This window comes from Lytechinus variegatus, chromosome 5 (assembly GCF_018143015.1).
Source record: "Lytechinus variegatus isolate NC3 chromosome 5, Lvar_3.0, whole genome shotgun sequence".
In the NCBI taxonomy this organism is placed as follows: domain Eukaryota; kingdom Metazoa; phylum Echinodermata; class Echinoidea; order Temnopleuroida; family Toxopneustidae; genus Lytechinus; species Lytechinus variegatus.
In genome coordinates, this window is record NC_054744.1 from 22,714,032 (window position 1) to 22,729,694 (window position 15,663).

The 15,663-nt window shown below is 35.8% G+C and overlaps 1 protein-coding gene across 1 annotated transcript in view; it reads left to right on the forward strand.

Moving 5' to 3' along the window:
* The window catches only part of LOC121415747 (lamin-B1-like), a 34,379-nt gene that overhangs the window by 5,534 nt on the left and 13,182 nt on the right, over window positions 1-15,663 (forward strand). The window contains exons 2-4 of the mRNA XM_041609078.1: window positions 8,267-8,456; window positions 10,452-10,544; window positions 13,543-13,713. Coding sequence (XP_041465012.1) covers window positions 8,267-8,456; window positions 10,452-10,544; window positions 13,543-13,713 — 454 coding nt within the window. The remainder of the gene's footprint in view (window positions 1-8,266; window positions 8,457-10,451; window positions 10,545-13,542; window positions 13,714-15,663) is intronic.

Consider the following 15,663-nt stretch of genomic DNA (forward strand, 5'->3'; position numbering starts at 1 on the left):
GGTATGTATAGGTACAATCTAGATTCGTTTTAATACTGGTGTGTTGGCTCAGTTGGTAGAGCGTCCGTCTCACAACCGGGAGGTCGGGGGTTCAAACCCCGGCCGCGTCAGACCAAAAAACGTTAAAAGATGGGAGTTGCTGCTACCCTGTTTGGCGTTCAACGATTAAAGGGATAGAGCCTCGTCAATCTGGCGCTGCACAGTGGCTGCCAGGCCCACGATCAATTGGGCAAAGCAAATTTTCGGAGTATTTCATTTCATGTCTATTTCGAACGATAAATTATGGATTTTTTTTTATATGTTTTAAAGTTCTACAATTTTTTATCATTAATATTGACTTTGAAATCTTTTCTAATTTTGCCCGCATTCATTATGAAACTGTTATAAATTTGTTGGATTAAATGTTCTCAAAATAAAGGCCAGGTTGCCCATGAGGGCATCTAGGACCCCGACCGCAAGGGTCGTTGCGCTTCGCGCACAATTTTTTTCTAAGTATCTACTTCACCCTGGCCCTTTCAGGTTTACTTGGAGTCTCATCTGGCTCTTCAAAGAAAAAGATTGAGAACCCCTGATGTAGACAATGCCTTATTTTTTAAAAGTCTTAGAGTTAAACTGCAAAAATGGAGGGAAGTAGATTTACACCCCCCCCCCCCTCCTTTCGCTTATTGTGGACTGATCTGGCAGAAAAATATTCAAATGATGAGCCACTAAAAGAGATAAGACATCTTCCTTTAAAAAGTACATGTATGATGATCATTAGTTCATTTTATATACACTGTTGATCAGTTGATATGACAACCTGTATTGGTGAAGCTTCTGTGATGTGCAGCAGAGACCAAAGCTTCACAATTTTCAATGGAGTCTAGAAAGATTTCACCTTGAAATGTTTTGCCTTGAAAAGATGGAAATGTAGATCAACATGTTTACATACTGAAGGCCTACACATACACACGAATGTTAATGCCAGACGGAATGTGGGGGATTCATATTAGAAGTCTTCTTTAGGTCTTTTCAGAAGCAGGATCTCACTGAATAACAAAACGCATCGAAAGAAGATGAGCACAACATCTCAACTATTTAAGTCTTAGTCCAAACAAGGGTCCCTTTGATGACACCCTCTTTTAAAATTTGAATTCTAGGGCTTGCCCGGCCCTCCCCCTCCTTCTCAGATTTAAAGAAAGGACTGAAGGAGTCCAAAGTTTTGTTATCAGATCTACATATTGACCAACATTGATCTACATTTGAGCTGATAAAAACCAAGGAGTTGGTAAAACATTTATCTACAATTCTACAAACCTGTTTGTCATATATGTACAATTGTACATGTACAACTGTACAACTGTATGTCATTTTCTATGATCAGTTTTATTGCAACCAGTCTCCAGAATCCAGATGAATGTATCACCCTTTTCACCATGTGTTTATTAAGGGGAATCCATATCAGCTTGATCCATACACACATTTGCATTGAAGTTTGAATAAATTAAAAAGAAAGAAAAAATGTGCCCAAATACATGTACATGTACATCTTGGACACACACTGAAAATCTAAAATGTGATGGAAAATAAGACAAAGGTAGATTGTCATATTTTTGCATATTTAATAACGGTAGGCCTACATGTACATGTCCATTCATGTACATTGCCTCCTTGTCAGTATGCAAAATGGGGGAGACAATGACATCCACTCACTATTTCTTTTGTATTTTTAGAAATATGAAATAAGGATGTTCTTCCTCTTGTCGCTATTGGTCTATCGCTTCCTGCTTTTTTTTTTTCTGCTGTTAAGTTTTCAGTCTCAATCCTCAACTGCTCGAAATAACCAAATATTTCAGTCATTCTGTACGTAAACGGGGAGTGTCTGAGCTGACACAAAGACGACAAGGACATGTACATGGTTGATTGAAGCGTCCTTAGCAAATGGGGTTCATTGTGAAGGGCACACATCTCATTGATCTCATTCACATCTGCGATAATAGATTTTTTTTTCTTTCATTTCCATCCCTATTTGCCTGCCCTCTCTCTCTCTCCAAATCTCTCACTATCTCTCCCCCAGCTCCCTCTCTCTTTCTGTCTGTTTCTAACCTAAATGTATTTACACAAAAGCTGTGTTTTTTAAGCCTACAGAATTAAGAATAAGAAGTAAAGATTGCCGAATGGATACAGTTGTATAATAGCATACAACTTGAAAGGTATTCAAATAAACAACGCGAATGGTATTTTCATACAGGTACATGTATTAAGAACAAAACAACCTTTTGTCACCCAAAAGCAGAGAATTGACAGTTCATGTCTCTGAGAACTCCATATAATTTCTGTGCTTAAGCGATTATATTACATTTACATACATGTAGGCTTAACCCGTACAAAGTTGCAAGTATTTTAGTGAATGGAAATATTATTCACCAAGAAGTTTAAACCCATTTTGTATTGACAATCAACAGGGTGCTCACCAAGATGTTAATGTACATGTGTTGATAATAGTACATCTATCAATAAGATAGGACACAGTGCAGTGAACTTGCAATTCATTCAGCTTGAAGCATGAGCTAAAGATATTCTAGGTCAACTTAGTATACAGATTATGAAGCACAGAAAAAGAAATAAAGGAACCGAATACAGAAACCATGAACTACAAATAAATTGTGCAAACAAATAAACTACAATCAAGATATTCAATGAAAGAAATTGAAATTAAATGTTTTTCGGGCAATGCTTTGAATGAAATAAACACATACAACATACCCCTTTCATACTCCGCTTTTTCTTGGGAAAGTGTCCAGTATGAAAGGTACACCGGAGAACTTCGCCAGTGAAACAGCCAGTATGAAAGCAAACTGGAGAACTTCTCCTCTTTCATGATGTCAGAGGTACTAGTAATTTTTTTTTCTCCAAAATCCCCTGATCTGAGATTCCATGCGCTAGCTAGCTACATGTAGCGATTACAGTGTATTCCTGTGGCTTAATGTAGAAGGCCACCATTCTACTTCTACTTCTACATGAGCGATTCAATCATTCCAGCGTTAAATACCCTCGAACATACTTTTGTTTTTTTCACTATTATATTTTGTGTTTTTTTACATGCTTAAAATGTGCTTGAAATATCAAAATACTTTGATTTTTTTTTCGTCTTGCTTCTAATATTTCTAAAATATGTTGTAATTATTTTACACCTTTTTGTAATCGGAAAGAAGCAATGTTTACAATTTTCTTTTCGTTCGTTCTATTGCACGTGCCAAGTGAGCTGATCAGCAGCAGCAGCTGAGAAGTGTTTATCAGCCATCATCTCCAAAACTTCACTGATAAAATTGATTTACATGTATCTGCAATTAATACAGAAATAGTACGATTAAAATTTTAAAAAGCGCTTTCATTGACACTGGGTCTGCGCTTCTGCCCAAGCAAATCACTCGTTGACTTTCGCCGGGGAAGAGATGTCAGTGCGAAAGGGTACATTGTTTTCTTCGCCGGGGAAGTGAGGAATGCATGTAGGAGAAGCTCGCTGGGTGGAAATCGAATAGGCCAGTTTGAAAGGGGTATCAGAGAAAAACGAATGTACGATGTTCTCTGACCCGTTTTATTTTTATTGTTGTAGAAGATTGATCATCTGTATGCACAGGGATGATTGATGATTTATCATATCAGTAGCAAAAACGAGCACTAATGAATATTGACTTCTTACTGGTACATGTCTATGTTCTTAGCTCATCATGGATCATGAGGGGGTTTTTCTTTTCTTTTCTTTTTGTATCTACACTCCAGTACGTACATGTACATGTATATGTAGCTAAAGATCGGGTTTTATGGTATTTTTACTGTTTTCTTGACTATTCTTCTTTGTAGTATCTGAGCCTATTGAACAAGATTGTGTCTTGCACAGTATGTACATGTATCTCTTCCTTCTGGTACAATACGTCATACTGTACACGTGGAATACACTACACTGTACAATAAATTATATTGCTGCACGTGTTCATGTATTGAACTTGTGACCTCTCTCTGATTTTCTCATTCTCAGACTCTCATCTCTTTCTCATTCCTCAAGGTTCTGACCACCAAAGAAATATCACACAATGTAGTATGCCAATTACCAGTATACTGAGTACATCTTTGTACAGCCAGTACAGGATGTCCTGAAATCTGTTCTACATGTAAAAAAGTACATACCGCAGAAGTTTCAGTTTGTAAAATGAAACTATCAGTTCCATAGTTCAGCAAAGAAGATTGAGCAATCAAATACGTAGTCATCCGATATTTCTATGGCATATTTGTCTGATTTCCAGTGGGTGTGTTCACACCAAACCATTTCACAAAAGTATCTTATTATTATGCATTCCACATTCACACAGACCTGCCTGAACCAGATATCTCTGGGCCTACAAGGAGACTGTGCCATTCTTGTGCCCCGGTGTATTACTATTGAAATCAAATGGTAGTGTTATGCCACAGAATCCTTGATTTTGATTCAATTTGGTTAGGCATTGCTACCCTAGTATAAAAAATACCATATACTTTTTAGTACCTGTGGAACAGGGCTGTGAGGCAAGGGTGTGAATACTTCTTTCCTCACATCAAGTGATCAAAATTCTTTGTGATTTGTTTTTATGCAGCAAAAAATTTCTTCAAGGCTGCAAGGTTCCTCAAAGAAATCCGAGTGAAAGGCTTCATGTACAAGCTGTTCTGGAATTAAATTTGAGAGTATTTTCATTCAGAGAAAATCCTTACGGGCATTAGGTGCCCCAAGTTTGTGCAGTGGCCCTTGACTGCGTATCTGCAATAAGAAGACTGTACACTGTACAACGACCACAGTCTCAAACTCTCAATACATCTAGATGTCTAGTAAACTACACACAAGACAGGTACATGTACAGCGTACATGTATTCTTAAAAAGAATACTGTTTACTGTACAAGAACGATAGGCCTTATTTACAGTTTACATGTACCCTGTATTTTTGTGAATGAGCAGGTGTGGAACACCCTGTAGTGACCTTTGCCTTCAGGATCCAGGCACTCCTCCACTCTCCTCAAACTTCATGAACTAGACATTCCATGCTTGTTTGTTCTGTGGTTACCATGGTGATTGTTATCCTTTACCAATTCATTGAAAAACATGAAACCATGTAGTTTTTATAGCCTTTTTATGAAATCAGTTGTTGTGGGGGGGGGGTATTTTTTATGTAGGAGGCAGGGTTTTTTGATACTGTGATGTTTTTGGGTTTTTTATGTTTGTTACCCTGTTTTCAATGGTAAACATTTTTTTGTTCAGGAATCAGGAACTTTTTTTTAAAATTGGAGGATGTCCACTCTATTTGATTACAGAGCTCCTTGAAATACATTTTGCTCTGGCTGGCATCAAAAGATGTAAAAGTATGATGTATTCCGCCTTCTTTTTTTTTTCTTCTTTCTTTTTCTTTATTTTCTTGATCACTCCAATCTTCTGTATATATTTTTATTTATCCTTGAAATTTGATGTAACTTTTATAGTGAAATTTGATGTAAATGTTTTGTATGTTTATGATTTATCAATAAAAACATAAATAAAAAAAAAGAATGCAATAAATGCAGAGTGTGTAGAGTTTACAAATTGCAAAGAAGTTCATTGACTTTAAAAGTACACCTGGGCTGTACTGATGCACGAGCCGAGTTATTAATCGTCCTTTCTTCTAGAACTTTTTAATAGTGTACTGTACTATCTTGAGTATTGATTTAACCTTTCAAGGGGAACATCCTTTGTTTTGCATCTTGGAATTCCACAAATCTAGACAGATTATTGATTAGAGTATTCTACCATAAACGAATCTACTTATAAAACCATACACATTTCTACGCTTCACATGCTCAGTTTCTGAGCTCTTCATAGCCTGTGACAGTTTTAGAAAACAAAAAAAAATCAATCGACCCAATAACTTGATGAGGACTTAAAGGGGAATGAAAGCTTTGGAACAAATAGGCTCGTGTAGAAACAGAAAAATCAAAGAATAAGAATAAAGTTTGAGAAAAATCGGACAAATAGTGAGAAAGTTAGGAGCATTTGAATATTTCAATCACTAATGCTATGGAGATCCTCCCATTGGCAATGCGACAAGAATGTGTGATGTCACTGATGAACAACTTTCCCTTTGGTGGACTATAAAATACCCTCAAAATGTATCTTTTTGCTTTTTCTTATGATGATACAAACTCTTTATCCATGATGTATTCTTAAACAAATATGTATTACATGCCCTCATGTAGAAAGAAGTCAGAGAACACATGATTTATGGATAGATGTGGTAAAAGAGGCAATTCAAGTGAAATATATACTAAAGTAATGGGGAGAGTTGTTCACAAGTGACATCACACATCTTTGTCGCATTGCCAATTTGCTATCTCCATAGCATTAGTGATCGCAATATTCAAATGCTCATAACTTTCTCATTATTTGTCCGATTTTTCTCAAACTTTCGTTGATCTGTTTCTTTGATTTTCTGTTTTCACACAAGCTATCTTGTTCCAATGGTTTCATTCTCCTTTAAATAACGGGAGTTTGATTGCATAGGAGGGGTGGGTGTGGCAATTGATATCTTTTATAGGAGAAGATGCTGGTAATTTAAAAGTCACTTGAGTGAACAACGGTACAGGTGTCCAATACTCTGTAATGCTGCACATATATTCTTTCAATATATGCCTTCACTCTTTCTCTGCCTTAAATACAAATTGAAAAATCAGAAGAAAAAAATGTTTCTACATGTAGTTCAATAGACTAGCTACGTGTACAGGTAGCATTTCCTTTTATAAGATTATATTGCTTTAAAATGTTTCCATGTGCTGTACGAGTACCGTTATAGCGGGTAGGCCTGTACATGTGTTCAAGCATACATGTACATGTATCTTTCAGAAATTGAATTAATGAGAATCGAGCTATATCACATCCATGATTTTTTCATATTGATATGGGGTAGGCTACAGCGACAGCCCTCGTATTGCATTTTTGTATCACTGTTTGTAATTTTAAAGAAAATGACATATACAAGTAGACACAGTACCGTGTCATCTGCCTTGTAGAGAATTTACTCTTTAATTGATTTCTGAATAACCTACATGTATTTGGTAGATTGTTCAGAACTTCATGCTCTATTGACTATTGCATCGCTCACTGACTATGAACATGCAGAACAAGAAAGACACTGTACTGTCTTGTGTGGCTGTGGGTTCTATGGATTAGTGAAAAATCAATAAGCAGCTCTGTGAATTAGATGTTTATAAATAAAGCAGACAACTTCCGTTTAGCTTTTTGGAAGTATTAGTATTTTATTTTTAAAAAAAAGGTATATGTATATACATGTACCAGGGAAAGTGGGATAGATTTTTGTGTTTTTCTTTTTATTTTCCTTTTAGTTTTCTGTATATTATTTTCTTTTAATTTTCTGTATATCATTTGCTGGATAATGTGCCAGTATCCATCATAAAAAGATGCTCATGGCACAATAAAGAAAATTAAAAAAAGAAGGAGGAAAGAAAAGAAAACATACTTAAAAGAGGGGGGGGGGTAACAATTAACTAAAAGCTTGTGTGAATAACCAGGTTTTATTTTTGCTTAATTTTTTTCATTGTTTTAATTATTGATTTTCTTTTATTATTATTAATATTATTTTCTCTTTTTTTTTGGGGGGGGGGGGTGGGGCTTAAATAATCGAAAAAGCTTAAGTTTATAATGACCATTGAATTGTGATTTTGTGTATGAGCACCCTCCCCCCCCCCCTTCAAAATCATTCTATGGCCCCTGTATTTAAAAGTGTGCATGACTGTTTTCTTTTGAATGATTTTTGTTCTGATCATTGAAACTTTGTCATGAGCCTAATGACTGTTTGATATCCTTTCACTTGAGGAAAGTACTTTAATATCGTTGCTGGTATTTACTGGTAATATTGAACTTGATTTCACAAGCTACATGTATTTGACATATAGTGTACATTTGCATGTACTTGTAGAAATATATACACTAGTATTTTTGTTGCAATATTGCTTGAGCAATTTACAAACAAACAAAGCATTATAATATGAAAGGAATTAGGCCCAATTCCTACCAAGAACCCATGTTTGGGTTGATCGCAGAACAATTTGGATCAATTTCTTATTTAACACTTTGTTGTACATTACATGTACGCTGGCCATTGCTGGGATTCAAACCCACGGCCCTCAGATTCAAAGCCCAGAGATTTTTCCATTGGGCCACAGTGCTCCACACAATCCACATACAACTAACCATTCTTTTTTTTTTTACAGAGTTGGGAAGCTCGAGAAAGAATTGAATGCAGCAAACAAGCGTGTATCTGCACTCGAGGCCCAGATCGCTGATAAAGATGGTAGGATCCGCTCTCTCTCCAATGACAAGCGTTCTCTCGAAGAGGAACTCAATGAGCTCAAGAAGGACCTTGGTAACAAGGAGAAACAGCTCAAAGTGGCCAAGAAACAAGTGAGAATCACTCTTATTCTGTGACCATTTGAGAAGCGTAGACTCCCAGTTGTGTAGACCTACTAGAGTATAGACGTTCCTCAAAAAAGCGGTGATAATGATGGATAGAACAGCGTTTTAACAGACAAAAACAGCAAATCTGGAACTGATATTTCAAAAATAAACTTTCATTAAAACTATAAAATGATACCAATACCATTATGTAACTTCTTCACTTTTATTCTGTAGAATATTAAATTCAAAGTGTATAAAGATAAAGAATATAAAACAACGAAAAGGAATGTGGAAGCGAAAGAACCGTGTTTAAAATCCAATATTATAATCCGGTAATTACAAGCCCTTTTTGTATTTTTTGAATCTGTACATTTAAAATACTACAATCCATCCTCAATTCATATTTAACTTTATACGGTACATTTAAATTTGTTGACTCTCCTACATGTATTATATAGTTGCATAGAAACAGATAAGATATCTGTTGTAGTGATATAGGAGGAGGATGTGCAGTAACTTTTTTCCCCTTACTGGGGGGGGGGGATTACTCAAACACTCTGTTTTTTGACATTTGGACCATGGACATACATGTACTACCTTATTGCGATGTTTTCAATTTTAGCGAGGATGAAACCTTAGAATCAATGACACACTTATAAAGAGACCTGGGGAAAATATAGCATCATTCAATTATAATTCATGAAAAGAAGGCTTAGTGTCCTACATGTAGCTGAACCAAAATGGGATCAAGGGACGCCACAACAAAAGTTGGTAAAAAACCACAGGTAACGCATGATTTAACAAAAGGAAGTCAGAATTAAAGGGCCCCAGAGCTCCTTTACAAACCTCTTTTGTCAGATCTTATAAAATTGAATCCCTAGCAAGACAAGATGCAGCATTTGTATTAAAAGGAATTAGGAAACCTGTTCCAGTGACAATACGGTACATTAAATGCAGATCAGCGTTTGTGAAAAATTTGTAGCATAAAAATGTAAATAGTTTCTTGAGCATTGTTTATTGTTGCTACATGTAGTTCTATTGATAAAGTATAAGACTGGTGTTAGCTTGTCTATTTTAAGATTCATAAATGAGATGAACCACTTCACTGTCAATACAGAAAGTGTTTAAGATTTTAATAGCAAGGAGATTACAACATCTTTGAAATGTATTTCCTTGAAAGACATTTTTAATAAGTGTCTGGTAGGTTTGTTCTTTGAAGATAGAAAGGACTATTTGATTATCACAATATCAAAAGTGTATTTTTGACTTTATAATAAACTTTAATACATATATGTACACTGTATATACTAGTACATAGTGATTTTTTTTTATTTGTACACAAATGTTTTCAGTCGATGAGTGCATGTACATGTATGCAAGTCTGTCTTCACAGTCTTTTTCCTCATTCTATATCTATGGATGACAAAGTAATTGATTATCTTCACACATTAATAATCTTCATTGATTACCAATTGATTGTTTAAAGGTCAGTATCCAGTCAGAGTAAATAATTTCTGATTATTAACGAGATGCAGAGACTTAAAGTTCCTGACCTACAGAGGGCACTATGCTCTTTTCTAAAATACTTAAGATTGGGTGCTGCATTAAGGGAGGAAAGTGTGCAAGAAAAATCTTGATGTATGATGACAATTGTCTCACATTTTTTTTTTCATGAATTGTAAAAAGATTGTAAAAGATTAAAATGGCGGGAGTTTCTCATAGTAATGATAATGTGTGCATATCTACCAAGCCCCCCCCCCCCCTTTCCCATTTTGTAACGGCTACATGTAGGCTCTCAGTGTTCGATGCTCAGAACTCTTAATAAAAAATTCCTTTCTGGCTGCCAAATGGTACGCTGTTTATACCTTACCTGGGTTGAGTGTAGCAAAAATGCAATGGATGCCATTCTGAATTCATAGACACAATTGCCCAAAATTCATTATTGATGTAAACAACTATTTTATGTGCTTTTTCATCTTATACATGTATGTTTGTTTCCAGGTTGAGGAGGAGACCCTTCTTCGAGTGGACCTGGAGAACAGGATCCAGAGCCTGAAGGAAGAGCTCGCCTTCAAGGAGCAGCTCTACAAGGAGGTTAGTACAGGATATCAAAAGATCCTTCCTATCGATCATAGTTTATCACATCTAATACTTTATCTAGATTATTCAATAGAAAATGCCTTAAAATTCTCATTTAAAGTGATTGATAAAATCCACAATTTTGGATTGTCATCAAAATATCAAACCCAAGATACATGTACATGTACATGTAGTATAGTAAGCGGCAGGATATTTGTCAGTGTGAAAATAAAGTTTTCCAAAAGAAAGTATCAGTACATGTATTGCTCTGTATGAGAACTTTGGTGGAGGTAATTGCAGTTTATAGAAAACAAATTATGAGAACTATGAATATGAGACAAGAAGAATTCCAATTGTTTGTATACACTGTAGGAATATGAGACTTATGGAAAACTGGTTGAAGTATATATCTGATTTTTTTCAACGATTATCCATTATTTGAGGCCTGATTAAGTTCTTGAAATTTACAGGTCCTTATGTGACCACAGGGAGGGTATTTAAGAATTACCTGCACAAGGAACCACAGTGAGACGGTCCTCCTACCAAGTGTGGTTAAATCTGCAAATGCGAGAACAAGACTTGTTGTGTAAAATGATATTGATGTCCAGAGTCTGCTTATTTATCATATCATCCTCATATCTTGGTACTTTGGAAAGCAAGGTGATTCCAGCAGGGGACAGGCTGCATGATGCCTGTCACCCTTCCTACAATACTTGCAAGATCAAACCCAGTGGTTTATTGAGAACCTTGGTATCCATTCAGTGGTGCCAAGTGGTACAAACCTCTCACAAAGAAATTCAAATGTTTTTTTCAGTTTTTTTGTTGTGTTTTTGTGGGGTGTGTTTGCATTCTAGTGATTATTAATACTATTTATTTATTTTTTCATTTCCAGGTACACATTATACTCATAAGTCATAACAATAGTCAATTTCAGTATGTACATTAAAAATAATCAAACAATATCCACCATACAATATCAAAGTGAAAACAAAACACACACTGTACACAGGAAAGAACACCAGCTAATGCATGGGGCGGTATTCTGAAAATCGTGTTAACTTTTGTGTTGAATATCGTGTTATCTCTCTCATTTAACACACCCCTAACATACCCCAAATCCTTATTCTGAAAACCTTGTTATCTGCGTGTTATCTCATTTTGTGTTATCTTCGGCTCCTCCCACTCTGCATCTATTTAATCCAATAAAATGCGCTGTTAAAGAAACAAATCCCGCAAAATCCATCCGAAGCATATAGATTGACTGGCGGGATAGATGAATCAAGGATAATAACCTAGAAGCATTGAGAGTTTTAAAAATTGTAATTGGACTATGCAACCATTGGAAAAGGGGAAAAAAAATGGTGAATATTATAGAAGAGTTCCCTAATCGCTAATTCCATTCTTTTTAATTTCTGTTAGTGCTTTTTTGAGACGTTTCAAATTTTTTTTATCTTTTTTGTATTTTGGCAAAAAGTAACCAAATAAATTAATAACCCATGAGCATTATGATAATAGTTTTAATTAATCCAGATTAAAGATGCATTTGAGGTGTATTTTCACAGGAAATTCCAAAGAAGCTGTTGTTTAATCATTGTTAGTCGATGGATATTTTCCTAAAGCTGGAAAAATGAAAGAAAATTACAGTAAATTCTGCCAGACGATAGCTATATGCTTGTAATGTTCCTTTTAACTTTTGTGTCTGCTAGAAAAAAGTGCAGCCATCGATCGTCATAACTTAACCTCTCCTAAATAATGCAGTGTTAACTGTTCGTGTTATCTTTGAACCAAATTTTAGCTAACACCATTTTCAGAATACCAAATTTCGTGTTATCTTCCTCGCTAACACCTGCTTATGGGGTTTGCGCTGCGCACTCTGCCACTGCGTATTTCATGACTGTGCGCGGTGTTACCACTTGGGCCACGTGTTTTTCATGCTTACACGATTTTCAGAATACCAATAACACCGTTTTTGTGCTAACATGGTTTTCAGAATGCTGCCCCTGGAGATTATCAAAATAAATCAAGTTTCTGTTAAAAAAGACTCATTTAGCTGGTGCTATTAAAGAACACTAACATTAAAATACAGTTCAACAAATAACACATAAAAATGATATTAGATTTAATAGGCAATTTCAGGGTACATTGAGAACTTGAATTCAATGTCCCAGAAGATTGTTTACCTGTGCAATCATTATGTTCTTATTATGACTGTTTTTGTTTACATTTTCAAGAAATATGAACTTCAAACCTTCATATCAAGAACATTGTTTTCCTTTGGTCCCAAACTATCAATGATGTGACAAAATTACATGGAAAAATTGATTTATTTTTTCTTTGAAATGTCATTGTCTACTCTTAACAGTTTAAGGGTTCATTTTCGGTATGGTGAGGTTTTATTTAATGGATGTAAAGGACAACTGGCTAAACACTTTCTTTTGTTTGAAGGATGTCAAAGCCATCCATGGGCATTTTACCTTCAATAAAAATTATATTCTTACTTCTTACTGGTATCTTGTTGTTTATACAATTTATACTGCAAGGTCCAGGCACATGTTGTTTACAGTATGGTACTAAATTTTTATTTGATACAGTATTCCATTCTGTATTCTGTGCTATAATTTTCTTTGAATTTGGGGCTTCGTGAGACGTTTGTAAGCTTCTCAATGTGCAATTTTGAAATAGATTTGCAAGTGTCAAATATATGTAGTTCTGCACTTATCATTATATCCAAGGAATAATTGCCAGATAGATATCCAAGAGCAATCTCTTTTCTCAATTCATCAGCAGCTTTGTTCAAGGAGAAATCATTTTGATAGAGATACTTTTCATAAATTTGTCCACCTCACAGCACTCGTCCTAGATAATCATTCTCTGATTATCTGTTGTTTCCATGTTTTTGTGTAATGTTTTGATATTATTTTCAATGATTAAAAAAAAAACTTGAAAGACTTTGATGATAAATCTAATCAATAAACCATCTCTTTCTCTTTTTTTTTTTGATGGTCATCACCAGGAATTGAAGGAGACACGCACCAGGCGTCAGGTGGACATGTCTAGCATCGAGGGTCAGAGCATCGAGGAGCTCAACAACTCCCTCTTTGAGAGCCTCCAGGAGCTCAGGGAGCAGACCTCTGAGCAGACCACCCTTCTCCGCCAGGAGACAGAGTCCCTCTACTTCAGCAAGGTAAAGATTGGTACTCTTCAGGTGAAAAAAAAAATCACATGGCAGCTTGGGGTGAATAAGCCCCTGAAATGCCCTACAAAGCTCGGAAAACCTGAAGAGCCCCTGAAATTTCCATAATATAAACTAATACCATGTGTAGCAAAATTGGGCTGTTGAGCTCATGAAGTAGCTCTGGAAAAAAAAGGTTTTTTTTACTCTTCTTCCATCAGTTTAACACTTTGGTATAATACTGCCGCTGGTACATGTATAAAAGAGTTTATAAAATCCCACTCCTCTCAACTTTAGATGCTGGGGTAAAGGACTCATTTTGTGTACCTTTAAACTCAAGAAGCAGGTCCTTTAAAATGTTATTTCAAGAGATTAAAATTAAATAAGTTGTTCCATTTTTTCCTTACTTTTTTCATGGGGCCCCCCTAATCATCCCTCAAGGGCATATGCCACTCCCCCAATGGCCCACAGTCTGGCTTGATTGTTACCCTCATCAGTAAATAAGTTTAAAAAAAACATTACTATAGATGGTGGGATGATGATTTGATCTAGTTTTGCCGGATAGCGCCATGTATGGAAGCCCTTGAAAGGGACCAAATATTTTGTAGTCTTTTTCCAAAAGAGAATAAATTTCCAGAAGAGCTGGAATCAATTGAACTCTCTCAGAGTATTTTTAGTTCTGAAAATAAAGTTAGTTCTTGTTTCAGACTGCAACCAGCGTGCTTTGGTTGTCACTAGGGCTGGATGATATTTGGTCTGATATTTTCCTATTTCTCTGACTCCAATTCTAGGTTTTGACAGGTCATGTGGTCTACTGTGGTGATCTACTTTTTATTTTATAAAACCCTGTTTTGTAAAAGGAAATCTGGGTTTCCCTACTCCCATTTCATTCCAGAAAATAAGTGTTGTGTCTATTTCAAGGATTGTTTGTTACATTTTTTCATAGACTTGTTTTTATGGAATTAGGAAGGGGAATGAATATATTTTGATGGGATGAGTGAACATGTCCCATTCATTTTTATTTGCGTCTGCAATTATTTTGCCACAGATATATTTATTACTCCTTGTTATTGCTTTGCAGACTAGAGAAATCAGAGTCTATTTGGTGGTTACATAATGTATTTGTTGATTCTTCAAGCCCTGGATAATCTGTTGATCAAACTTTACTACAACCCTGGCCTTGGATAAACAAAACAAAATATCAAAGAAGATGTATGCTATGGGGGCAAATTGCTCAAAGTATTTTCATTTGATACTTTTGGCCACACTGGTCAGACAAGACACTGAGTGGTTGAGGTCTACCAAAACATCCAGGTCCTACTTGAATAGAGAGTGCCCAAACACAATAGTTCATTCATAAACCACCTTTATATCACATGTTGGCTTATTGTGCCGGCCTGATAATGGGTGCACACAGACTAGGTGGTGCTGTCATACACTATCTACATGTACTAATAGATGATTATCTGATTGGATCAATATTTAAGATGAGCTAAGGAGCTATTGTAAGTAGTACTATTAGTAGAATATCCCTAGCCCCACCAGACTGCTACATGTAGTGCAGTGGGTGTGTGCACGTGCATAGGATTTGGAGCAGTTTTAAGAAGAAGCCATGAGAGTTGTAACGTCTTAAGACATGGGGACTAGTGCTAAGGTGAGGAATAAATGACAGAAAAATGTGTAGAACTGCATTTTAAAGCTGCATATACTGTACTTTGCATTTGGTAGCAAGCATAGGGTAATGCGCCATCCAGTCAGTCTGGTGCTATCTCAACACACAGTGTGATTTTGCAGTCATGCTTGTACATGTACACAAATGTGCGCATAACACCCTTTGAGATTGAGAATAAGCTTGACTACATGTATGTGGTATAAATGTGATATGTACCACATGCAAATGGGAAGTTAAATGTGAGTTTTAAGTCATATATCATTCACAGTTTTATTAGAAACAGGCATCTC